The sequence below is a fragment of the Phyllostomus hastatus genome, unplaced genomic scaffold (assembly GCF_019186645.2).
Source record: "Phyllostomus hastatus isolate PE091 unplaced genomic scaffold, TTU_PhHast_1.1 phas_scaffold_755, whole genome shotgun sequence".
NCBI classification, from domain to species: domain Eukaryota; kingdom Metazoa; phylum Chordata; class Mammalia; order Chiroptera; family Phyllostomidae; genus Phyllostomus; species Phyllostomus hastatus.
Window position 1 is genome coordinate 11,415,036 of NW_025334039.1, and position 16,581 is coordinate 11,431,616.

Genomic DNA, 16,581 nt, shown 5'->3' on the forward strand with positions numbered 1-16,581 from the left:
AACATCAATGTGTGGTTGCCTCTCATGTGGCCACCACTGTGGACCTGGCCTGCAACCCAGGCATGTGCCCTGACTGGGAATCGAACCGAGGATCCTTTGGTTCACAGCTTACACTCAATCCACTGAGCTACACCAGCCAGGACCTAACAACTAATTTTTTGATTTGGTAAATTTAAGTGACTGACCCACCCTATCATGTATTTTCTTTGAGTGCCAGACACTATCTAAGACTTTATATGTACCAACTCATTTGATGTCAACAAACAGTCAAAAAGCCTATGTTAGCATTGCCATTTTAAAAATGAATAAAGCAAAGTACAGAGAGTTAAGAAACTTGTTTATGGTCTCCTAGGCAGCAATGGATACAGCCAAAATTGAAAGGTAGCTGATCTGACTCTAGAGCCTCTGTTTTTTGAAAGGGGAAGGATTTCCTGCTGCCAGTTTATTTCCGTGTCATGACACAAATTGGCCATGTTCAGTAAGTTTAAAAATGTCGGACCCAGCAAAGCCAGACTTTATTCTTTGGACCAGTAAAGGGAGGGCCTTCCAGTATTTTCCTTGTTAGAAATGAGCCACATGACAACAGAAGAACTATCTTCCTGTCTGTTATTGTCATTCCCCTGGAATGCATTTCCAGTTTTAAAATAGAAGTAATGATGGAAATCAGCTTTAAAATAGGCAATCTCAGGTTATATATAACTTTTACAGGATGCAACTATAAGATCTATATTCAGGAATCTGGAAACATTTCTTTTTCTTACTTTTAGACCAAAAAAGGATATTTTTTCAACATATATAGGGTAGCTATCCTTGCTGCTTGAAAGTTGGCTCTTACAGTTCTGTACACAGCTTTCCGAAGGCCGATGAGATGCTGACTGGGATGCTGTCCGGCTTTATTGAATGGGCAAGCAGCACTGACCCTGTCAAGCAAACTTGAAAAGTAAAATGTGATACAACTGTACAGGTGTCCTAAAGTTTTTGTTTCTTAAATCCATAATTCTATTAAGTTTAGAAAAAAATTCCTTTTCCATGATTTTCATTAGAAAAATGATTATAAGTATCTCACTCAGATCTCATAAATAGGCATTTCCCTAATACATTTATAGCCACCAGAGAAAGATAAATGAAAAATTAAAATCTCAAAGTATAAAGGCTTCCTCTAAAACGGGGAAACAAAGAATTGTAGTTGAAATATAGTAGAAATGTAAGAGTATTTATGTAAAAATGACAACTTTTTTATATAGACACGTTACCTGCTAAAATATACTAAAGTGGTACTACTTTACATTTAGTTTTTAAAACCTTTATCTACAGTATGAAAGCCTTATTATAAACACTTTCACATTCTTAATATGCATTCACATATGTTCATCAATCATATTTTGGGCCACTTGTACAGAACAATCAAATACTATACAGAAGTGCTTTCTGTACATTCATAAAAGTAGGGTAAAATGACTTACCCACCTGCTGCCACTGGCACTTACCTACTCAAAATGAAGTAGGGGACGCAGAAACGTAACAGGACCAGTGGCCAACAGGGGAATGCAAGTAGAAAGGCAAAGTAAGGGTTACTATGTAGTAGCATAGCTACTCTCAAAACTGTTCAAGAGGAAGCACAATGCATAGCACTTTCCAAACAATACAGGGGGAGCGTCTATTTGCAATAATAACATAGAACACATTATGCTTTTATAAATGAAACTATGAATCATTACATATTACATGGTTATTGGAGTGTTTTTTTCCCCACCTAACCGGTAAAGTCTCCCAATAGCAAAACAAAATACTGGAATTTATAAATTTCTTAGACTATACCCACAGATTGTAAAACAAGACATCTAACTCAAAACTTCAAAAATGTTAAACCAAATTAAAATATATTCAAGCATTAAAAATCTATTTAAAAAACAGGACAATGACTGATAGGCTTATTTTAAAATAAAAAATGCAGCAAGGAAGGGTAAAATTATTTGTTATAGAGGACAAATTGAGGCAGAACAAAACAGTACTCATTTTTTTCAACATATGGCACTATTGTTTGTGCTCCATTTTACTTACTAAATGAGTTTTAAAAACTAAAAATATTATGATTCAAGATGTATTATTGCTCATAATTTTTTCAATCAATCATTCAGTTAGATGAAGACAAGTGAAGCACACTTTCCCCCAACATTTCTTCTGCCTGTCTGTATCTGGATGGATAGAAGTCATAATCTGGAGGTTAACCATTTTAGCTTTTCATACCTATTCAATACATGTGGGTAAAAGGTGGACAATAACAAAAGGCAGAGAACCCTCTATACATGCCTAAGCATTAACTGAACACATAGCTCTTTGCTTAACCCAGTCAGTCCTCTCAATAAAGCACTGTGCAAGTGAAGAATGAAAAGCAACTCTTAGTGCATTTTTAACTTTTAAAACTTGACAGTCAAACAACTTAGTATTTGCTATGCTCTATCAAAAAAAAGTGAAGAATGGAAGGACAAAAATTAACAGATACCAAGGGCTGTTCCATTTGAACTGAACAGAAAGATTAGTAATAAATCTCTTTCATGTCTTGGGATTGTTTAAAATACTGTTTCCGAATATGACAATGAAGAATGAGATGACTACTGGAGATTCTTCCACTTCCCTGTTTTGTGATTTTTCAGATACAGCTTTTATATCAAGATTATTTCAGCACTAATATAGAGCAGGGCTCAGTAAAAGATGTGATGAATACCAAAGGTTCTTCTGCTCCTCCTCCTCATGATCTTCCAGACATAACTACAATTAACAGCAAAAATTATCTTCACCATATACTTACTTTCTCCCACCTATAGGCTGCAAAGGTTATATGTTATATAATATTAAATATACTACAATACAAAGGAATCTTCGTTAGCTTTTAGCAGCCAGCCTACCGTACTGGAAACAAGCTTTAGAGCCTGATGGTACGGTTGTATGCAAAATTGCTTAGCACAGTACATGGAACATACCTGGTGCTCAATACATATAACTTCCCTTTAACAATAGAATAAATAGCCTGTATAACCTGCAGCTTAATATACTTACAGCTAGACTGGTGGATAATTAATTTCAGTACTAGTACAGAGCACCATGGGAATGTGAAATATTATTTGCATGATATTTTTAGAGCATCCATGCCATAATATCTGCCACCATTTACCTAAAGAACATTATTAATACATGGCAAAAGTTTTCAAAATGAATTCATGTTAGATACATCTATCAGTTAAATTGAGGAAAGAACATCTGACAAGGAGTAAAGGAAACATTTACTGAGTAACTGCATGCTGGGTTCAATGGTAGGCTCTCTTGCTACATTAGCTCATATAATTACATGGTAACACAGAAATAATTATGATTCTCAAAGCACTTTGGTTTCTCAAAGTAGATAAGCACAATCATACTACATATTAAATCTAGCATGTATTTAGTCCTTCACTGAGCAGTTAATAGACTTTAGTAAGTTATAAAGAGAAATCCACTTTTTTCTATAAATGTAACACAGAAATGAAAATAGGTAATAAATATTGTAAATTAACTATTTGGTAAAAAAAATATTTAAAAATAAAATAAAAAATGAACTCACAGTGTAAATCCTCTGGAAATGACTTCGGTTTCTTGAATGAGACGTAAAGCTTTTCTCACAAGATTAGTAAAAGCTCGGCTATTTGTTGCCATGTCTTCCAAACGGACATTGTATTTTCTTAGGGTTACTTGTAGTTTGGCTGTCCTCCACAATCTCAAAGCTCTCATGATCAGATAAACAAATAGAATCACTCCCCATACTAGCCAGGTAGATACAATCCACCAAGTGGGAAGCATGATAAGCAAACTAATGAGAGCAAACAGCATTGAGACATCCCTATAACAGAGAAATCAAAAAATAATACCCATCAGACTAGAGAAAGGTGGGTTACCTTATCAGTAAATTAGGTTTACTAAAATAGATAGTATGTTAGCTTCTTTGTAACATATACCTTAAAAAATATGATATTTTAAAAAATCATGTGAAATAGTGTAAAAATATCTAGCAACTAGAGAATGGTCCTTAGATATTAAAATCTGAGCTAATAAGTTTAAGTTAAAGGACATAAGAAATAGGTGCCTTCTGACATGACTTAAAACGTTTGTTTTTAAAATTTTTTTCAATTACAGTTGACATTCAATATTATTTTATGCTTAGTTTCAGGTGTACATAATTTATGAAGTGATCTCCCCAATAATTCAAGTGCCCACCTGGCACCTAATTATTACAAGATTATTGGCTATATTCACTATGCTGTAACTTTACATCCCCATTACTATTTTGTAATTACCAATCTAAATTTATTAATCCCTTCACCTTTTTCACCCAGTCCCCCAACACCCCTACCACCTGGTAACCATCAGTTTGCTCTCTGTTTCTGTTTTGTTTGTTTATTTTGATTTTTAGATTCCACTTGTAAATCATATAATATTTGTCTTTCTCTGACTTATTTCATGTAGCATAACATTCTCTAGCTCCATAACTTTTTATTTTTAAAAGGCATGGACTCTTTAATCTAAAAACAAATTATAGATTTAAAAATCCAATTTTATAAATTTAAAAGTAAAAATAGCTTTTTACTAATTTTAATATTAAAATACTTTATTAAAATTCAAATATGAGTTCCTTTTCTCTAAAGTCAGACTTTAATTATTTGAACAGATATTTATAGTATCTCAAGAAAATATAAGCATTTTTCCAATTAGAAGTAATATATACTTGAGAAATTATTTTGAATAAAGCCATCTAATTTTATATTGTCACAATTCTGGAATACATATACTGTAGACCATAATATGGACAAGGTTTATACTTTGACACTGCTTTAACTGCAGTAAAAATGTGTATAAAATATTTTTACTTAGGTCAATTACAAATCTACAGATTAAAACACATCTTTTAAGCAATGAAGGCTTTGATGAAAAGGTGTATACATTAGAAAAAGTGAATACATTAGAAAAAGTGAATGTAGAGATATGTCTGAAAAACAGTAATACAAACTACAAAGAAAGTCACATATAAAAGTGCTTCTTAGTAAGTATTTGCCTGCCCTAATTCACTGTGGCACCCTGTACTTTTAGAATAAACTCTCATCATCTACTTGTATGTATTAACAGAAAAGTCTACAATTATTGACAGGCCTCATAGTTGCTTAATCACAACTGTGGCTAAAGAAAACTTGAAAGTTGTAAAATTCTGAAAACCTATGATTCCTTTTAGCAGCCTCTTAAGTTCTTACATTTTTAAAGGAAAAGATGCTTTACTACATCATGAAGATATGTGAGTGATAGATGTTTGGAAAACATCGTACTTTGCTATGTCAGAATACGAAGCAGTCGTCAGTGTGACAGATGAACTCAGAACACTGAGGCCAATGAATGTAATTGCTTGTATAGCCTGGAACAGTTTAAGCAATGATTTACCTCATTTAATAAACTGATACTTTAACAGGAAGAGGATATTAATAGTTCTGTGTATATATAATCCCTTCTTACCATTCTTCTTTTTCTTTTTTTTTAATGGATTATCCTTGGATTTATTAGATGCAAATATTTGAAATTGTTGAAAAGTTCTAGGATAGGTAAATCATTAGACTATGTTCCCTCTGATCTCTTAGCCAAGAAAGCAAGAGGTGATTATTTAACTCCATGTCCCATCCTACCCTTGGCTCTACAATGTAATTATGATACAATCTACCAATTGTAAAGAAACAAAGAACTGGCTAGGCCTGCATGCACACGTTATGCACAGGTATATGGGTAAGACAGGTTCCTTTTGGCATGTCATACCCGTTGTTGGGCTGTCAAATTCAGAACTAATTATACTGATTTGAAAGCAGATTTTTTTTTCAGCTTCACTTTAAATAGGATTTACTTGAGAAAGGTACTTTTAAAAAAACCTATGGCATGTAATTAGCCACAATGCTACAATGTATGGAATGTTTATAATATAATGTCTTTACAATGGGGAACAAGATGATGGCTTTCCTCTGAATACTCTATACATAGCAAAGGATAGATGTTTTCTGGACAGTACCAAATATTAGGGGTTGCCAGAGAGCGCAGTGTTGGAAGGTGTCCATTTTCCTGTTGAGGTTGCCCTGCAGACAGGATACTGGGATCAAGTAGCTCAATCAGCTCCACATCCTCTTGTAACAGGACTTCCTGTTGCAGGATGGTATGTAGTGAGTCGAGTCGGAATCCAATATCCTTGCCATTAACAGACCAGAAGAGAGGTATTGATGCATATGTAATTTTGCATTAAATGCTAAGCTCCTAAGTGCTAATAAAACTTAGAGATGTTTATTTTCAGCATAAACTCCAAGAAGAAACAATAGTCCAATCTATCTTGCATATAACGTATGGTGTCTTTTTTTCCACTGTAAATGTGAAACAATACAAATCGAGGTGGATATTATCGAGCCACCAGATGTGAAATAAGTTTTTAATAAAAATATGTGAAGTAACTACAAATTAATAAATCTGCCTTGTTAACCCCAATTAATTAAGTTGCTGGAACACACATGGAAAACATAATTTGGTAACATAAGATGCTATCCCTGGATACTGTAACAGTATAGCCAGTAGGATCAAGGCCTTCTAAAAATGAACATTTGGATATTAAAAATACATCATTAAGGAATGTAATGTAAAACCACATTAACATGTGCATGGCATTTATAGTTTGCAAAATGCTTTCACATACACCAGCTCATTTATTCCTTCCTCTTTTCCTTCTATATATCTATCAAGAAATAATCTTATACATACCAGGCACCACGTTTGGCACCAAGACACACACAAAAATGAATAAGACATACAAGTCTCTACTCTTCTAGAGTTCATAGTTTAATGAAGGACCAAAAAGCAAACAGAGAAGTGCAATGAGGTATAGCAAGGACATTATGAAAATGCCATAGAGGGACCAAAACTTGCAATGAAGTCAGAGAAAGTAAAAGAGGTATGCCTGAGCTGAAGCTTAAAGTAGGAACAAGAACTGACCAGATGTAAGAGTTGGAAGAGTAGGATGAGACAGAATAAAAGCTTCTCTAGAACGGCAAATCATTGATACTAGCTTTATGCAGAGTGTACGTGGTAGAGAGGTAAGAGAAGAGGTAGCAGTGTTAAAGTGGATAGGTTAATTCTCACAGTAACCCTATGATGTACATTATCATCCTTCTCTTTATTCTTTAAGAGGAGAACAATGAAGCCCAAAGAAATTAACTAATTTTCCTGAAGTCTGATTTCAAAGCCTAAGTCTCTGGTAGTTCATTTTTGCTTCACTGTATATATTCTGTTCCACCACAAAATTTAAGGTTTCATTCTTGTATTAAATTTAGGAATAGACTGATCCTACTATAAGATAAAAATAAAGAGAACTTTTAAAGGACAAAGTCATTGGCAATTAAAAGAGGAAGGTCTAGAATTTGAAAGCAGTGGGTTTGCACTTCTTAGTTAATCATTCTTGCACCACAGAGTCCAGCCCTAGCTGGTCATAATGGGGACTTAGTAGGAATGCAGTGATCCATATATCAATTTGATCTCGGGTTACACAGCACTGTTATGGAGAAGAAAAAGAATGCTTTTAATATTAGGCTTATCCACTAGGATATTTATTTATTCATTTTCCCTGATCTAAAACAATAACATTGTTTCAATGGAATGTCCGTTTTCCTTTTCGCCTGTTCTCACCTTCTACTGGTGCACTCTGCATGGGCTCAGCAGAACTTTTATGTTTCATGTTTGAACTCTTGCCTCCTCCTTCTAACAATCCTGATTCTAAGATTAGAAATCACTTAATGGTTTGCTGTCCCACCCCACTTTCATAAAGAGAGAGCAGCACGACTCTATACTATCTTTGGGTGTGGGGGGATGGGGAGGGAAGCAACAGGGGCAGGAAGTGAAGCATGGTAGATTTTCAAGTAATCTTTGAAATAAACTTCACATATTGGTCTTACTATTTGGTTTGGAATCCCCAATCAGACATGGACACATGCAAATACAATATAAAAAATTAAGCTTTTTTTTTTAAACAGATGCTTTAAATCACACCTTTATAAGACCTCTGTATACCTATATACTGGTAAGTTGAAAGAAGCCTTACTAAATCAAGGCTAAAGCTCACAGAGAGGAGAAAAGCTATTAACACAGCAGGAGCATTACCTCTTCACAGAACCTCTTACAGACATGCTGCTTAATCAGGAACTCACCTTCTTCAACCCCATTCCTTGGCAATAGACCTACCTCCAAAACTAAGATAATGTGTACCCGAAACCAATGTGCTCTGACACAGTATTAATAGCTTTGGGAATATCTGATTCAAGAGTATGACAAACTAATAACCTGCAGTCATCTACACAAGCAAATTAACTGAAAAGGTACCAAGATACTCCAAATAACAAAATATTATCTCACTTATTAGATTGCCTTTACAAAGGAAGAACTTGAACTATATTCTGATAATTATAGCTGTAAAATTGGATAAGATTAATGAATAAAATTTTTCTTAAAGATAAATTATAAACTATTACCCTTTAATTATAAAAACAAGAACTGCAGAAAATATAGAAACTGTGTTGCAATACGGCAATGAAAACAGATACCTGCTAAATTAAGAAACATGCTACAACAGACCCGTTTGGACTCAGGTCCAAGACTCAAACACATGAAATTCAAAAGGCACCAATTCTGATGGACTTAAATACTAGCAGATATCATATGAACAGCTGGGCACTACATGTTGCAGGGAGGTGCACTGTGTGAACTTTGGCTCACCATCAACAACTTCGAGCACCACAACCTAATTAGTACCTGGGTTTATATGTTGGTTCCACAACTTAAGCAAGTTAATAACCTCTCTGTTCCAGTTTCCTTTTTTTAGAATTAAATTTACTGGGGTGACACTGGTCACGAAGGTTTTCAGGGTACATTTCTATGACACATGGTTTGTATATTGCACTGTGTGCCCACCACCCAAAGTCAAGTCATCTTCTGTCACCATGTATTTGGCTTCCTCTACCCTTTACTACAACCCACCCTCTGTTCCAGTTCCCTCATCTGAAAGATAAGTAGTGCCAGCTTCATAGGGTTGTTGTGAGAATTAGATAAGTCAGTATTTGTAAAATACCAGGAGTGTATGGTGCACAGTAAACGCTATGTAAGTGTTAGCTTCTGGTGTGTTAGTGCACATGAAATAATTAAAATATAATAAAGAGAAGCATATATAATGCAAAAACTTACAGATCATAGCACAGATAATTACTACTAGGTTGTTGCAGAAAATAAGAGATCAATGGGCTGAAGTTTCTGGGAAAGGCCTTGGGGAAGAGCTAGACTGCTTATTGAAAAGGCTCCAATAACAGAAAAATGGGAAGAATTCTACCACAATACAATAGCGCAAACACAGACAAAACAGGTATGGGATAGAGACAAAGGAAGACTGAGTTGGCTGATGGAAATATTGGTGGATAAGGCTATAAAGGTAGATCAGGGCAAATTATGCAGACTCTTGATGCTGACATGATTAATTGGATTTGATATGATAGCTGTGATATATAATAGGGATCTTTTTAGGATATAAATAGAGAAAAAGATTTCTGCCTGGATGGAATGAAAAGGAAGGAAAAGCACAGGTAAAGAATAAAGAGACTTATATTTTTGCCCTAGGGATGGCGAAGGGAATGAATTTTTCATGTGTCGATACACTTCAATGATCTTACACACTTTTTAACATGTAATACTATTTCATGCTAATGAGGGTCAAATGAGATAACATGTATGAAAGCCCTTTATAGGCTAAAAAGTGCTTTAAAAGTGCTAATATCACTACCATCATAGTTGCTACGAAGGAACTTTTTTCATCTTTAAGAAAAGAAATACTACTGTAATAAAAATGAACAATGAGGAAATGTTCAGATATCATGGAGCAACTGCCAGTATTTTAGTGAAAGGAAAGAGGGACCGGTTCAACAGCTGTATAGCTAACAAAATTTCAACTATGTCACAATCCAGGGGAAAAGGTCAAGAATCTTATGCCAGAAGCCAACTAGGCAATGCCTTGTTCATTACCAGTAAACTATTTTTTAGGTTTTACTTCCTACAATTCTCCATAATGTAAGCCCAAAGGGATACACATAGAAGCTGGCACTTTATAGTGAAGCATGATATGAAACATGTGGCCAGAGACAAAGAACCCACAATGAAAAGATCAGACTATACAAATCATGGCTGAACCACAGAAAAATGTATATGGACCCATATACCTTACCAGAGTCCTAGTATCACTGAAGAGTGAGGATGGCTCCACCTGGACAGAGTGGATATTCTATGTAGATGCCAAGACACTTCACTGACCTTTTCAACACACCTACAAAGATGAAACCCTGAACAGAGAACTTGCCCTTCTGGATTGCTGAAACAGTAATTTGAGTCAGTCAACACATAATAATACTCAAACTAAGAGGTAGTGCATTACAGTAAAAAGGCTGAGCTTTGAAACCGGGAGATCTGAATGCAAATTCTGACTAGGTGAACATTCTTGAATAATTCATGTATGTATTCTTAAACCAAACTGAGCAGTCTGAACCTCAGGATTTCTAACAAGGTTCTCCTTACAAGGTTTGGTGCATTTTACCTGTTGGAAATTTAGATTACCAAATCAAAATGTGAAAGCACTTTGTAAACATTTCTTTATAAATAATTCATGAGAATAATAATTATTATCTTAGGGTCACAGGCCAGCAGAAGATCCTGGAAACCTGCTTCCTTGTAACCTGATCACTCCTACTGAGAACCATGAGAAGAACATCATAACTTCAGTTTTGTATTGTTACACTATAAAAACGTGAAATACTACTCCCTCTAGGGGGGGTGAAGAGGTGAAATAGCTAAACTGCCACAGAGAGAAAGAAAACAGTAACACAGAATCACAAACTCTCAATGTTGACTACTCCAAGTCTTTGGAAAATTCTGTAATTTATCAGTCCCAGGAGATCAAATTTTTTACATACGAAGTTGCCAGAGAACGGTAAATAAATTAATAAAATAAATTAATCTGAAGTTGTCAGATTAATGATACATAAATTAGGGAGGAACCACTTTTGATTTTTTCTTTTACCCAAACTTTGTAATCATTGGATGTGGGATAAGGATAGAGATAGTCAAGTTTCTAATGAAAAAGGGAGATGATCCCACTATTGGCTATATTTCTATTCCCTTCCCTACTGAGAGAAATAGCTGTCAATGGAAGAAGGTGGCAGCAGGAAATTAGTGCTCTAACAAGTAAGGTTTCAACAACTACCAGACTACGTTATTCTAAGTGGCTAAATAACTTCTTAGAACTATGAAATGATATGAATGAGTCCAAATTCAAAGATCTCCAGTTAATGAAGAATTTCTTTTTTCTTTTTTTAGGCGATAGAAACAACTTTATTTAACAATCCATGAAGTGGAGAGTCTCCTTTTAAAGAACTGCCCAGAATTTCTAATAAAAAGTCAATCACTGCCCAAATCAGTAGTGAGACAAATTCTGATTCGTTAATTCTCTCACTAATAAACTAGAGCCCTGAAAACTGACAAAATAAAAAGGTAAAAAGAACACTTACCAACTTGTGAAGTAAGTCATCTTTCTTACTGCACTGAGAAAAAATCCAACTTTTGATGGTTTCAGCCACTTTTAACAGAATGCCTTGCTGAAGGAGATGAATGATGTATAGGATTATTAAACCACACCCAAGCAGCAGGAAAACATCAAATAATTCATGTCTAATTAATCACAATTTTTATCAGAAAAAGGGAGAAAATCATCCAGGTTATATGCTTTGTCAGTATGTCTCAGCCTCCTTATTAGTTCCCAAATTTACTTGCACATCAAATCAACTGGATTCTATTTTAGTTAGAAACATATTCCTGAATCTTCAAACTAACGATGTAGAATCAGTAAGTTTGGAATAAGACCTGAAAATGTGATTTTTAATGAGCAGTCAGAAATCATTCTGATGCAGCCCATTTATCTTGGGTACAGTCTAAACTCTCTATGTCAAGATGATGATGGTATGTATTTCAGATGAAAACCACAGGGTTCTCCAAGTTCTCAGATATTAAGAACATTTCATCCCATAATACTAAGGCAGAAAGAAAATTTAATTTTAGAAAAACTGTCTCATTGAAATAAAAAGTATATTATTGAATTACTCGAACATTCAATATACCTTAATAGTCCATTTCCTAAGCATGCCTGTAAATGGAGTTCACATTCACTGAGTGATCACTACATCCCAGGTATTGAAAAAGGGTCACGGGAACAAAGATGAACACACATAACTGTCGTTGTCAAGAGCTTAGCACAGAAGAGACAGTACAAATAATTACGAACCAATGCACAGTCTGAAAAAGTGTGGGAAAAAGAAGAGGCCAAGGGGAGCTAACAATGGAACTAAGCCCTAACAGATGAGTAGAAATTTAACAACAGAGGAAGTTAGGACACTCAGGCAAAGGAACAGGAGGATTACAGGACAGAGCCACCAAGAACATGCTGTGGGGCTGGTGGCATAGTCTGGGACAGCTGTGACTCAAGGGGATTGTAATAAAGTTAAAAGATATACTGAGATGAGTTTTAAAGGACTTCAGTCTCATATGCCACCATAGTTTAGATTTTATCCTGTAGGCTGTGAGGAGCCACCTAAGGTTTTCATGCAAGGAGTGAAGCAACAAAAAATCAGCATTTTAGAAAAGTGACTGACAACAGTACAGGGGCTATACTGGCAGGGCATGATTGCAGCCAGCTAAATAATATCCAGGCCTGTACTAGGATAGCAAAAATGGTAGTGACTGGGGTTGGATTTTAGATTAATGGTCAGCGTGGCCATTGATTCGGCCACGCTGACGTATCATTCTGTGGTTGGATCAATGTGGGGGTGATGGGAAGTTCAAGATAACTAAGAAGGTGGTAATTTGGAAATATAAAAAAAAATTTGTGGGGTGCTAAGGAAAGAAGCTATGTTTTAGACACATTAAATCTGAGCTTCCTGGGGCACAGGTAGGTGGAAACGTCTAACAAACATCTGGGGCTCGGCAAAGATGGAGAATGGACATGAGTGGCCAATGAAAGCAAGAAGTAGAGGGGATCTGTCAGAGAAAACAGACTAAGCAGAGAAGAGGACTGGTGCTAAACTTTACAGAGGGAACATTTAAGAATAAACACGGGAAATGCACCTATCTGATAGACCTGGAACAGTTACTGTCTGCTGCTAAGGTTTCAGTGCAGACGCAAAAAAAAGAGGGTTCTCATGATTTCTGTCTGTCTGATTGTGGCAGCCAAGACTGCATGGGGGAATACAGTGGAAAACATGGAATCTTTGCAACTCAGAAATAACCTTGTAAACAGTAAAGAGCCTATTTTACTCCAAAAAAGACTCTGAAATATAAGTTTATAAGAAAATTGTTGAAAAATTATTCTCCTACACTCTTGCCTTCTGATTGATTCCACTTCTAAGAGTTTAAGGATTAAAACTAATTAGAGGCAAGCCACTGATTCTTTTAAAAAAAATCACAAGAAAAAAGCCAAAAAAAACGTATAGACAATAAATACTTATGGTGAGAATACCGGTACAGATTACTCAGTAAGTACTTGACAATCACATGAAAAAATAAAGTTAAAAAAGGGTATTAGTGCTAAGAACCATTTCGTTATAAACTCATATTATACAAAAAATTTTGCCTTCCAAAGAAAATAACTGGTACTTCACTGTTTGAACCGAATTTTGAGGGCAATTCTAAAAATACATCCACTGAGAAAGAACTAAATAGTATAGTAATTTTCTAAAATTTAGTTGTCCCAGATTTAGAAAAACTCCATTTTAGAAAAATACAGCTCATACAGCTGAACTGTGTATGTTGAAGACTAAACAAACTTTCTAGACATGTGGTAATTTTGAAAAACACTCTCTGGCTACGCTTTTTACTCTTCCTCGATTTCTGAGGGGATGAAATTTTAAACTCTTATTTTATTTATTCATAAATTAATAACATTTGTATATGTAAAAACACTTGTCATAAATGAAAGGACTGAACACCTGCAAAACATAAGTTTGCACCCCCACACCCTCATTCCCCCAGCACTGCCCCCTACCACCACACAGAGGTCAAGGTGCATGCTATGCCTCAAGATTATCCCTTGGGCCTTTCCATGTCTTTTCTTACCAAGTAATCTCAAATACAACTTTTAATCTACAAATACTCTATTAGATATATCTTTAGGTCTTCCTTTCAAAACCCTTCCCAGGAACGTCCATATTAGAAAGGGCAAGGAGAAGGCAGGGTTTGAGTACAGAGGACTAGCAAACTGGCTCTGAACCACGTGAGCCATCACTCCCCAACTCTGGTCCTGTAGGTGTTAGTCAGAAACACTAACCAAAACAAAGAAGCAGAAAAACCCAAACCATGTCTCTGGCATTTAACTTGCTGTTGCAAACAGGCCCAGCTTGGTTACCTCACATTTTAGGGATTTTTTAAAGAATAGGAGAAACGACCTCTATCACCACAGAGTAAATGAGTAACTGAAAACTTTCAAAGCCACCTCCTGAAAATAATTGAGTCTTGTAATAAAACACTGATTAAACTAGAATTAGCTCAAAAAAATTAGTAATCTGGCTATATTTCTTATTAAATTAGAATTCTTTGTATTAATACTGAAATGCACTAGAATATTTTGTATTTTAATAAATATGTCAAATAAAACAAGTGAATATATTAGGTCAATGAATTTTATAGAACATAATTAATGGTGATTCTTCTAGTGTCCTAGCCTCATAATGCTGCACATCAACTCTGAGGTATATATAAAAGTATATAATACTACAGACATAAAGGGCATCAGATATTGATGTATCCTTGAAACTGTGAAATACCTTATCAGTTTGCTTTCTTATAATTTGTGCTCTTTTAAGAAATATATTTAAAGAAAAATTATTCCAGTCAATATGAGTCCCAGAAGCTGGGTTCTCATTAATGTTTTAGTATATTTTTCTGGTCCTCTCCAGATAACTTCAATATTTAAATAAATAATATATTTTGATTTTCAACCATTTTCATTTCCATGTGTTATACATTTCACCTATGAAACAGTCCAAAACTGCAAGGATTCACATTTATTTAAACAGGCAGTTTTGTACTACTGATGAATAAAAAGTCAAGTTTCATCAGTGTTGGAGAGGACATGGAGGATTTTTTTGTTTTTGTTTTGTTGTAAGGTAAAGAACAGAAGATCAAGTCGTGGAGAACGAGCATGCTTTCTTACTTTTGGCAGGGCTCTTACAGGAGGCTTTTGTTGTCCCTCTGTCACTGAGCATTTTTCTGGTTTTGGTGACAGAGAAGAACATATTTCAAAGTCTGTGTGCCCCAGATCCTGTAAGTACTGGTAAAGTGGAGAATTCTGAAAAAGACATAAAATAAAACAAATTTTAACATCATTACTATTTCAAGTTTTAGAGGCCAAATTCAATACCAAACTTCACAATCATGACTGAACTCTACAAACTTCACAATTATGCACAAACTCTTTAAGGCTTAATCTATAAAGAACTGAATTATGAATTACATCACAATGCTAAAATATCAACTAATAGTTTATCAGAGGAACCCAAAAAAGGTGAAAACTCTAAATAAAACAAACCAATATTTCTGAGTGAGTACTATCAAGGAAAAATTAATTTAGAAATATAAATAAATTTGCTAAGAAATTACTTTGCCCAAATTTTTGTAGTATTAGTGTAGGTTTCTTCAAAATAGCCAATCCTGGCTATATATAGCTCCTAAGAAGACCTATAGTGAAAAACAGTTATTAATTGAAGCCAAGAAGAATTAGGCAATGATTATACTATATTAATAATTTTACTATAACATCATATTCATTGATTCAGTCAAGCACAACTATGTATTATTGTATTATACATAACACATATAGTACCCAGCTCTGTAAGAAAAAACTCCAAGAAAGCTATCTAATATAACCTTATGTACAAACACATGGCAAATGAGAGTCAGTGTGTCTAATGAAAGCATTAGAACACAGTGGTTAGAGACAAACTCTGGAGCCAGACTACAGTTTCGAATTCCAGCTCTGCCTCTTACTAGCTGGGTAACTATGAAAATTTATAATCCTTTCCTGCTTCAGCTGTTTCAACTAAAGATAGGGATAATAATAATAAATATAAAGCAAGTAGACCAGTCCCTGACACAGTAAGCATTCACTTTATACTTTATATAAGTTATGTGAAAAGAGAGCAGGTTTTGGAAAAAATGAGAAAAAAAATCACCCCAATCCCACTGAACAGAAATATCACCATTGCTATTGGACGAAAATCTATGAGACAACTCTTTTTGGATAAACCACAAGCTTTAATTTTAACTTTTAGCTTTCTCTGAAGTACAATGCTGGTGACATGTTTAAAAATAAACCTGATTCCACTCAACCAAATGTTTAATATTTAAAATAACAACCACCACCAAAACAAAGAGCAACACAGCTGTCACAGTACTACTTAACTA

General features: G+C 34.8%; 1 protein-coding gene across 4 annotated transcripts in view; it reads right to left on the reverse strand.

The window, feature by feature from the left end:
• Positions 1 to 16,581, reverse strand: part of VEZT (vezatin, adherens junctions transmembrane protein) — a 66,364-nt gene that overhangs the window by 21,673 nt on the left and 28,110 nt on the right. The window contains exons 2-6 of one of the 4 annotated variants that reach the window (XM_045826482.1): positions 15,332 to 15,466; positions 11,640 to 11,726; positions 6,074 to 6,246; positions 3,599 to 3,874; positions 783 to 920 (exon numbers count right to left, since the gene is read on the reverse strand). In XM_045826482.1, coding sequence (XP_045682438.1) covers positions 783 to 920; positions 3,599 to 3,874; positions 6,074 to 6,246; positions 11,640 to 11,726; positions 15,332 to 15,466 — 809 coding nt within the window. Of the gene's footprint in view, positions 1 to 782; positions 933 to 3,598; positions 3,875 to 6,073; positions 6,247 to 11,639; positions 11,727 to 15,331; positions 15,467 to 16,581 lie in introns of those variants that run through there. The other 3 variants (XM_045826481.1, XM_045826485.1, XM_045826484.1) reach the window with 3 other exon arrangements.